This window comes from Ips typographus, linkage group LG14 (assembly GCF_016097725.1).
Source record: "Ips typographus isolate SLU linkage group LG14, UJ_Ityp_2.0, whole genome shotgun sequence".
Taxonomy (NCBI): domain Eukaryota; kingdom Metazoa; phylum Arthropoda; class Insecta; order Coleoptera; family Curculionidae; genus Ips; species Ips typographus.
Window position 1 is genome coordinate 2,022,015 of NC_138435.1, and position 8,197 is coordinate 2,030,211.

Here is an 8,197-nt window from a genome sequence, read left to right on the forward strand (position 1 = left end):
TTCTGTGAGTGTGATTGTCCAGTATTTTGCTGATTGATTTTTTTCAGTTTGTAGATCAAAGCACGCTTTAGAGATTCCTCTTCATCTAGCTGTAAATCACTGTCCATTCTTGCTGCTCAATAAACTCTAATTAAAACTTAAAAGAAAATTACCATTCACAATAAAAAAATTATAAACAAAAAACCTAACCTCATTGACAACTGACATTTACTTAAGATCTGTCATCCTCTCTTTTTAGACCAACAATAGAAAAAGATAGCAACTGATTAGGGCTGCCACGTGATACTACTGATACAGTAACATTGTAGAACACGTGATGAAAATTCTGGTGTACTGGCCACTGAAAAAGACACTCAGCCCTGTAGTATATGACAAAAATAATTTATTGAACTCTTAATCTTACAAAAGAATACGTAATACTAATAGGAAATAGAAACATACAGACTAAAGTAAAAACTTAATTAGTGCCGGTAGAACCGAAGCCACCCTCTCCACGCTGAGTGTCTGACAGCTCCTAAAGGAATACAAAATTAGAAGGAAATCAAAGAGTCAAAAAATGGCAATTACCTCAACTTCTTGAAGTTCCGGATAGTAGATTCTCTCGCAAATCAATTGAGCGATTCGATCACCTTGTTTAACCTCAAAATCGGAATTGGAATGATTGAATAGAACCACCTTGAGTACGCCCCTGTAGTCCTCATCCACCACTCCAGCTGAAACAATTTTTTTTTTCCACACCATAATCAAGGGGATACTGTACTCACCTCCCACATCAATAAAACTTTTCACAGCCAGTCCTGACCTGGGGGCAATACGTCCATAACAACCTTCAGGCAATTCAATCTTCAAACCGGTGTCCACTAGAGCTTTGCCTCTAGCCGGCACCACAGTGTCCTCTGCACTCTTCAGGTCAAAGCCGGCAGCCTTCACAGACCCTTTAGTAGGTGGGAAGGCCTGGGGCACTACTTTGGTGTACTTGAGCACTACGGGAGCCATTGCTTTGATGTACGTGTGTTGATAGTTGCAAAACCCAACCAAAAATGCCACACCAGGAACTGTTTTGGCGCCAATTGAAGTTTGGAGGGGAAGTAAGCTAGAGAAAACGTTAAACAAGGGCCGCATTGTTGTTGATTTGACATTTCTTTGAATTTCAAGCGCCAAAACTATCCACAGTACCACAATTTACTATTAAATATGAGACAAGGCACTTAAAAATCATGGTAATTACCACTGGAAGACACTGTTTCTAGACTGAAAACATATAATTGTAGATATTTTCTAATAATTACTTGTTTGTGGTTAGGTTATTAATTACGCCGGTCAAATGTCAAACGGCGAAAGTCGGATCAATGTCACTCCTCAACTGATCTAGCCTCGGTCACGTGACTTACGAGAATAACAATCTTTTATCTCAACCTTAAGCAAGTTTATTTTAAAATAGATTACAAATTATTAGTCTTAACTTACTAATCATAAAACAGCCATATAAGTTATTGTTATCAAAATACTTTGTCTTTGAGGCACAACTTTAATTATCACCATTAAAATTAATCCTCCACACTCATGTAGCATTCAAGTGTGTATGGTTCCTATACTGATCGATATGTTCAGCAATGTAAAACACATAAATCAACGGTATAGCAAATATAACTAACACAATACAAATAACTAGAGCTGGATAGGATATATCCCAATCAGACCCATTACAATTTAATTTGGAAATAATTGGGTCTGGTTGCACTGTAGTATTTTGGGGTAATAAGGAAACATCCTCTGCACTTTGGGTGAGGTTTTCACACTCTTTTGTGGCAATGTTGCTATTAAAAATAATTTTATTTACCTCACTAACCTGGTCATTCCCTACAGGTTCGTCAATATCAATTAGCTTACTGGTGGAGGGTTGGGAGTCATTTTTATGTACTACAGCCAAAGCTTCACAAAAAGGCCGGTGGGGCACTTTCAACTTACGCCTCGCGTAAATTTCATTGTCCTTGTGTATATTGTTTAGTCTTTTCAGTTCTTCCACCTGTAACCAAAAGGGTGAACAACAACTCTACTACACAGTACCCTGAACTAGTACAGTGCAATAGTATCTGATTGCCAATGCTTGTAAAGTGTCTCCATCCTCTATAACCCGCTCCACTGTCGGTAGTTCTTTTTTAGGGGACTTATTTCTAATAAACAGTTCAGTTTCTTCACCACCACTGCTGTCACTGTCTTTACCACGGTCCACACGTTTGTAGTATTTAGTATTACTAAAAAATGTTATTAAACTCGTGTGAAGGCCTAACAAAACGAGACTTTCAAACTTACTGCTGTCTTTTCATTGTGTAAAATGGTGCTTTGTGATGATAAAATTAAAATTGAAAATAAACACAAAAATTAAGGTTATGTACGTTTAGTATGAGTTGGCTCTTCTAACTCACGTCACGTCACGTCAGGTTGACGTATCGCCTACCGTGTTGCCAAATCTAGGTTTTTTTAGAAACTATTTCTTAATCCAACCCTCAATGCATCCAGTCCCTGTAAAAACTATTAAAAAGAAAAATCTATTTGACGCCAAACTAGTTTTCCGTCAGAATTGTATGTAAACTTTCTTCTATACCTAACAAAATGAGATGGTGTGTTAACTATTGGCAACATTGTTTGACGTAAGATCGGTGCCCCATTTATTGTTTATATTTTTCCTACAAAACATTTTGTTTAACCAAAAACCTTGGGGGGCCAAAGAGAATGGAGCTTGACCAAACCGTTGATGAGTACTTTAAGAGTTATGAAGATATCGAGGTAAGTGGAAAAGTAGTGATTTAACACAACACCGGAAAAAGTAATGGGGTTTCCTGTACAAGAGTGTAGCTTCTGAACACTCTTTGTACTGTTTACAGGGTAGAATTAGATTAGGATGGTAGAGTACAACAACAGGGTGAAATAACAAAAACAAGTCACTTCATGCCGGTTTTAATTCACTTAACCATGCCCTTAACCCTAACTATGGCTTTACCGTAATTGACACCCTTAAGCATGTCAGTGAAGGCCTTAAACATATTTTCAAAGCCATCTGTGACAGTTTCCCTGTACTTTAATTGTCCATCCAAAATCCACTGCAAGTTCTGGTTAATCCCCTCCATCCACTTGTCATGCCATCTAGTCACAATAAAACCCTCCATTTTCAGTTGTTTCATGGTGACTGGGGCTTGAATTGCTGTGGCTGTATTAAGCTTGATAAGTCAGAATTCCTTTTGATTACACTGGATTACCTTTAGGCTGTTCAGTGTCATTATAGGCGGAAATAGCCCCACAAACTGCAATCCTACCAAACAGGTTCATTTGATTTATTATGGTGGAACTAACTTCACCCCCAACCTACAACAACTAACTTCAGGGATCAATCAGAACTGTTTCTACTAGTTACATTGTCAAAATAACAGTCCACTCCTTTAGGGGCAGCCGCCTTCAAACTCTTTCTTAAATTTTCTGTTTTATAGTTAACAAAGTGATCAAACTGTAACTCCTCAGTCAACCACTGTCCTATCTCATCCGACCCAGCTAAACCAATCACTGTACAACCCTTCAGTTTGGCTATTTGTCCCACGTGACTACCAACAGCCCCTGCCGCCCCGGAAATTACTACAGTGTCTCCAGATTTCGGTTTGCAAATTTCCAACAAGCCAAAATAGGCAGTGTTGCTGCAATGGTGTTGTGAAATTGGGTGGGATGTGGCAACGTGGCTACTCACCCTGGCATACCCAGTACCCCAAGTCCTAAAGAGGTAGGCAACCCTTTAAAGTCCGGTAAAACGTATTGGGACATTTGAATTACAGGGTCGGGCAGACCGTTGGATATAGTGTAAGTGCGCCAACCAAACTGGCCGAAACAGTGTTTTCCGGCCGGAAAATTAGAGTTTTTACTCTCCACAATTCTACAAAAACAATCTCTCTGATTTACTAGAGTTTTTTAAATTAGAGTGAAAATTAACCGTGCAATTTGTCCCCCTATTATAGGAGTGCCAGTTTTGAACGACGGGGCGTAGCCCCGCATGTACGGGTCGACACTCAAATACTCAGCTTCCGCCAGGAATTCTAACCAAACAACACAAAAATTACACTCAAATTACACCAAACTACACCAGTTTACCGCCATCTTTTAAGGGGGGCAACTCCTCCTCCACTATGCTAAGATTTTCCGGTTTTGGAAAGCCTTGAAAGGGTTGCGCGTAGATGTACACTAGCGCTTTCACCATTTTTTCTGAATGAACAACTGAATGTCCTTGTTTAAGTTTGATTGACTAAACTGGTTTTTGGAGTGTTTATCTGAGAGTTTTTATCAAGGTTAAGCTTATAATAGTGTATAGTAAGTGGGTAAATGGTATAAGGAGTAAACGTGGTCGGTATATTCGGTTATTGTTATGATGTTTCAATCACATTTAATAGAGCAGGATACGTATACATTTTAGTGGTAGTTAAATGGAAATGTGCTAGAAAGGGACGGCACTATGTTAATGTCAAATAAGACAGTTCAATCAACTTTCTCTAAAAGCAAAAAAAAACACTAAAAACAAACTTACCAGCACTGTTGCCATTTAGGGGTTTTATACTATTAAATTAGACACTGCCTAACACTATTTAAAGACAGTGGCACTCACTCTAGGTAGTCTGGAACACTGTATTTTCTGGCCAGAAATCTCGAAGCTGCCAGGTTTCCGGCTGGAACCCAAGAAAATGAAGTTTTAACACCCCCGGACATTACTAAAACACTTTCCACTACCAATTTAACCCGAAATCAGTGATTTTAGGGCTCAAAACATGAAACGAAGCCCCAATTTGAAAGAACGCGCCCGCCATACTGTTTTACTGACTTCATAGCCTACTAAGTGCAACAGGAATGTGCTAGAAAAAGACCGCACTATGTTAATGTCAAAAAAGACAGTTCAATTAACCTAACCACCCTTTATGTTGCATTTATAGGTTTTTTTAGCTAAAAATAAGCAAAATTTAAGTGAAATCCCCTAGAAAAACACAATTTAAGGGCTAAACACTGAAAACAGTTACGTACCGTGATAATCGCCATATCCATGACCGGTCCAAATTGCCAATTTTCCAATCAGTTTTTTCCTGAAAACACGCATAGTAGCACCGAACCAACTATCCGTCACGTGACCGTGGCACCTTCACGAACATTTTAAGGTCATTTTTTGGTACCTAAAACAAGTTTTAACCGTGAAATTGAGTGAAACTACGCGCACCACCTTTGTTAACAAAACGGCAACATGGCCGCCGCCAGCCACTAGGGCTGGGCTGCTTGATCGGAGAGCGTGCATTTTAGCTTTACTAGTGCTGTGCTAATTCCATTAACCAGTCGATATTATTGATTTTAGTCAAAAAGTGTACTGTTTCAGATTCACAAACTGATGCTGAAAGATGACGTCAGAAATGTTGCATACCGTGACGCTATTTTCAACAATAAATCCAGCATTGAAGGCAAGGTGGTACTGGATGTAGGTGCCGGTACCGGCCTGTTATCGGTGTTTTGTGCCCAGGTCGGTGCTAAAAAAGTGTACGCTGTGGAAGCCAGCGGTATTTACCGGTTAGCCGTTGATATAGTTAAGGAAAACCACGTGGAGAATGTTGTTCAGGTAGGGAAGTAAGGACTTGGATTACATCCAGTGGAGCTTTTTAAACTAAACAGTTATTGATTCTGTCAAGGTGATACATAGCAGGATAGAAGATGTGACCAGCGATCAAATCCCGGAAAAAGTGGACGTGATAGTGTCAGAATGGATGGGATTCTACTTGTTGCACGAGGGAATGTTGGATTCGGTCATTTGGGCTAGGGACAAGTATCTGAAACCGCACGGTTTGATTTTTCCGGAATCCGCCTCTATTTACGCCACTCCATGCAGGTGATTCGTCTCTTTTTGATTGTAGTGTTGTTTTAATGCAAAAATAGTGTTCCGTCAGTGTATCAAGACTGGGAAAATGTCCAAGGTGTGCGAATGGAGTCGTTTTCCAGACAGCTCAGAGAGCAGGCCTATAAGAAACCCTTGACTGAACGCATTTCTCCTAATTGGGTTCTTTCAGAAGCTGAAGTAAGTTGATTTGTGATTGGCCAACAGATCAGGGTTAAGTTCAGGATTACTATTTACGAAAACGCCTATTACTACTAGTGCCGTCCTTGTCTGATTTATTAAATTACTCTTAGTAGGCTGTGACGTTAGTAAAACAGTATGGCGGACGCGTTCTTTCAATTTGGGGCGTTTGAGCCCCTAAAATCGCTGTTTATCACCGCAGACCCATGGAATTACCATTACTTTGTTTTTTTTAGGTTGTCCTGTGGATCGACTTGCGTGAGGTGAGCCAAAATGACCTGAACGCAATTAACTTCCGACACGTGGCCGTTTCGAACAAAGTGGCCAGCTACGAGGGTATCTGTTTGTGGTTCACGTGCACGTTTCCCTTTCCGAAAGGTCCGGACAATTTGGAGCCGGTGACGTTGTCGACGGAACCGGAAGAACCGGAAACCCATTGGAAGCAAACGTTAATCGTTTTGCCCAATTCCACCAAAGTGGAAGTGGGCACGCCCATTTGTTACGATCTTTCGATGAAAAGATCGGAGGAGAATTCGCGCAGGTTAGACCAATTTGAATTTTAACGTCTGGCAACGTTGCATTCATTCCTGAGCTTCAAATGAAATAATTTCAGATATACTTTGGAATTGACCATGCTGGATCCGGAAGAAGTGGAACATCCCGAATTCTGTTCTTGTCATATGACCAAATGCATTCTGGTCAACGCTATGTTAGAGAAATACGAGCGGGGGGAGGGGGACGGTGCTGAATAAAGTTTTGTTTTAATTGTCCCAATGTGTTTTTTTTTAGTTTTAGTTCAAGGTGAAAAAGTGTGCCAAACAGAGATTTAAGAACTGATTGCCTAATTAGTTTTCTCCTGGCACGTTAAAGGACAATTTAATAACCTAAATGCGATTTTAAACAGGCAACAGTTGGCTTTGGATTGAGGGGCGTCTGGTTTGGGGAAAACTTAATCAGGCCAGGATTACATGATATTTTACTGCATCCTTGAATTATCTCTGGAAAGCATAGTAGAAATTACTTTTAGAATTGTTTTGGCCTTAATCAGGCCCTGGTAATTCTCCTATATTTTCTTAAGCTTAATTCTTAGACACAATCAGTAAAGTCTTGGGTGGTGTTGTGAGCAGAACATGTAATTTACAGATTTTGAGCGTTATGAAGTGGTTTTGGTAAGTTCCAGTTTTAATAATAAAAACACCTAAAAGTTGTCCTCCAAATGACGGCATTAAAAGTAAACAAACCGGCTGGAGGACACACAAGCCCGCGTTCCTCTAGTTATTCAAAGGAGAGAGTCATTGGATAGGTTAACAAACGTTCTATTATCTTGTATTTACTCTACGACCAGATAACACTTGATTGCATTTAGTGTACCTGCTTTAAAATGATTTCGGCGAAAGCTCTGGACAATAGTTTGATTGTGTTATTGTATACAATCATCAATGAAATTTGCTATTATTACTGATAGACCGTAAAGCTTTTTAGAATGATTTTGATAAAGTGAATCTGAATCGTGGACTGTAGTTCCTGGTTTTAGAATTGCGGAACCGGAAAAATGTTTATATTTTTTGTATTATTTTACGGTCGTTTAGACGCTGTTTCCTATATGTTAACTAGATTCGATAGGGGCTATCATAATCATGGTGACGTCAGCCGAATGCTTGGAGGACAAGCATTTAAAGATGTACGAGCACACAACCAGCCGAACCGTAAATATTATGGTTATGAACGACTTGAAGAGCGTCTAGTATACCACTATTATTCAATATTTACAACTTTGCACAACGTTTAAGTCTTTATTTTTCGAACGTTTATGGCTATCGTGACTCTGTTGTTACTATACATATTTTACGTCTCTATTAAGCTTTTAAAGTGGGTACTATAGTTCGTTTGAAGTGCCTTTAGGCATATCGGGATAGATAAATGTTATGTAGATTAGTGTATATACGCGGGCATTATATGTTTGAAAATGACCGATGGCGAATCATAAATTTCAATTATTATTTCAATAATTTAACGTCCAACCAGCTTACAGATTTATAATTATTATGCTGGCGTTTTTCCATAAATCGTCTTGGACTGAGTTAGCGATGGTTAATTTATTGTATCTACCTG

At 39.4% G+C, this 8,197-nt stretch overlaps 5 protein-coding genes across 6 annotated transcripts in view; 1 reads left to right on the forward strand and 4 right to left on the reverse strand.

Annotated features, from left to right (window-relative positions):
* Window positions 1-107, reverse strand: part of LOC145737907 (protein lev-9-like) — a 4,078-nt gene extending 3,971 nt beyond the window's left edge. Inside the window, exon 1 of the mRNA XM_081992745.1 lies at window positions 65-107. Coding sequence (XP_081848871.1) covers window positions 65-107 — 43 coding nt within the window. The remainder of the gene's footprint in view (window positions 1-64) is intronic.
* A 260-nt stretch (window positions 108-367) lies between these two features.
* LOC145737468 (uncharacterized) lies at window positions 368-1,280 on the reverse strand. Its single transcript, XM_081992177.1, has 3 exons — window positions 765-1,280; window positions 568-713; window positions 368-514 (listed from the first exon to the last, which is right to left on the reverse strand). The coding sequence occupies exons 1-3, from the start codon at window positions 1,120-1,122 to the stop codon at window positions 458-460; spliced, it is 561 nt and encodes a 186-aa protein (XP_081848303.1). The 5' UTR covers window positions 1,123-1,280; the 3' UTR covers window positions 368-457.
* A 124-nt stretch (window positions 1,281-1,404) lies between these two features.
* Window positions 1,405-2,464, reverse strand: LOC145737465 (lysM and putative peptidoglycan-binding domain-containing protein 4-like). Of its 2 annotated transcripts, XM_081992172.1 has the most exons (4): window positions 2,314-2,464; window positions 2,081-2,255; window positions 1,891-2,026; window positions 1,515-1,817 (listed from the first exon to the last, which is right to left on the reverse strand). In XM_081992172.1, exons 1-4 carry the CDS (start codon window positions 2,325-2,327, stop codon window positions 1,711-1,713), a joined length of 432 nt encoding a protein of 143 aa, XP_081848298.1. In that variant the 5' UTR covers window positions 2,328-2,464; the 3' UTR covers window positions 1,515-1,710. The 2 variants fall into 2 exon arrangements, with proteins under 2 accessions (XP_081848297.1, XP_081848298.1); XM_081992171.1 differs by having other exon boundaries at window positions 1,405-2,026.
* Window positions 2,465-2,581: 117 nt separating this feature from the next.
* LOC145737454 (protein arginine N-methyltransferase 6-like) lies at window positions 2,582-6,855 on the forward strand. The gene is made up of 6 exons (XM_081992152.1): window positions 2,582-2,787; window positions 5,396-5,632; window positions 5,703-5,899; window positions 5,947-6,085; window positions 6,322-6,626; window positions 6,699-6,855. The coding sequence occupies exons 1-6, from the start codon at window positions 2,734-2,736 to the stop codon at window positions 6,835-6,837; spliced, it is 1,071 nt and encodes a 356-aa protein (XP_081848278.1). The 5' UTR covers window positions 2,582-2,733; the 3' UTR covers window positions 6,838-6,855.
* Window positions 2,943-4,302, reverse strand: LOC145737456 (prostaglandin reductase 1-like). Its single transcript, XM_081992155.1, has 6 exons — window positions 4,135-4,302; window positions 3,977-4,079; window positions 3,737-3,919; window positions 3,413-3,686; window positions 3,258-3,363; window positions 2,943-3,208 (listed from the first exon to the last, which is right to left on the reverse strand). The coding sequence occupies exons 1-6, from the start codon at window positions 4,238-4,240 to the stop codon at window positions 2,964-2,966; spliced, it is 1,017 nt and encodes a 338-aa protein (XP_081848281.1). The 5' UTR covers window positions 4,241-4,302; the 3' UTR covers window positions 2,943-2,963.
* Window positions 6,856-8,197: the final 1,342 nt, after the last annotated feature.

What these genes read in the sequence shown, in the direction of transcription:
- LOC145737454 (XM_081992152.1), top strand. Translation starts at nt 2,734, where the DNA reads ATGGAGCTTGACCAAACCGTTGATGAGTACTTTAAGAGTTATGAAGAT. An exon ending in ACGTGGAGAATGTTGTTCAG is followed by an intron (nt 5,633 to 5,702) that starts GTAGGGAAGTAA and finishes GATTCTGTCAAG; the next exon opens with GTGATACATAGCAGGATAGA. An exon ending in TCGGAGGAGAATTCGCGCAG is followed by an intron (nt 6,627 to 6,698) that starts GTTAGACCAATT and finishes AAATAATTTCAG; the next exon opens with ATATACTTTGGAATTGACCA.
- LOC145737465 (XM_081992171.1), bottom strand. An exon ending in CAATCAGATACTATTGCACT is followed by an intron (nt 2,027 to 2,080) that starts GTACTAGTTCAG and finishes TTTTGGTTACAG; the next exon opens with GTGGAAGAACTGAAAAGACT.
- LOC145737468 (XM_081992177.1), bottom strand. Translation starts at nt 1,122, where the DNA reads ATGCGGCCCTTGTTTAACGTTTTCTCTAGCTTACTTCCCCTCCAAACT. An exon ending in AAGTTTTATTGATGTGGGAG is followed by an intron (nt 714 to 764) that starts GTGAGTACAGTA and finishes AAATTGTTTCAG; the next exon opens with CTGGAGTGGTGGATGAGGAC. An exon ending in CGGAACTTCAAGAAGTTGAG is followed by an intron (nt 515 to 567) that starts GTAATTGCCATT and finishes GTATTCCTTTAG; the next exon opens with GAGCTGTCAGACACTCAGCG.
- LOC145737456 (XM_081992155.1), bottom strand. Translation starts at nt 4,240, where the DNA reads ATGGTGAAAGCGCTAGTGTACATCTACGCGCAACCCTTTCAAGGCTTT. An exon ending in ATAGGGGGACAAATTGCACG is followed by an intron (nt 3,920 to 3,976) that starts GTTAATTTTCAC and finishes TTGTTTTTGTAG; the next exon opens with AATTGTGGAGAGTAAAAACT. An exon ending in TGACACTGAACAGCCTAAAG is followed by an intron (nt 3,209 to 3,257) that starts GTAATCCAGTGT and finishes AGCTTAATACAG; the next exon opens with CCACAGCAATTCAAGCCCCA.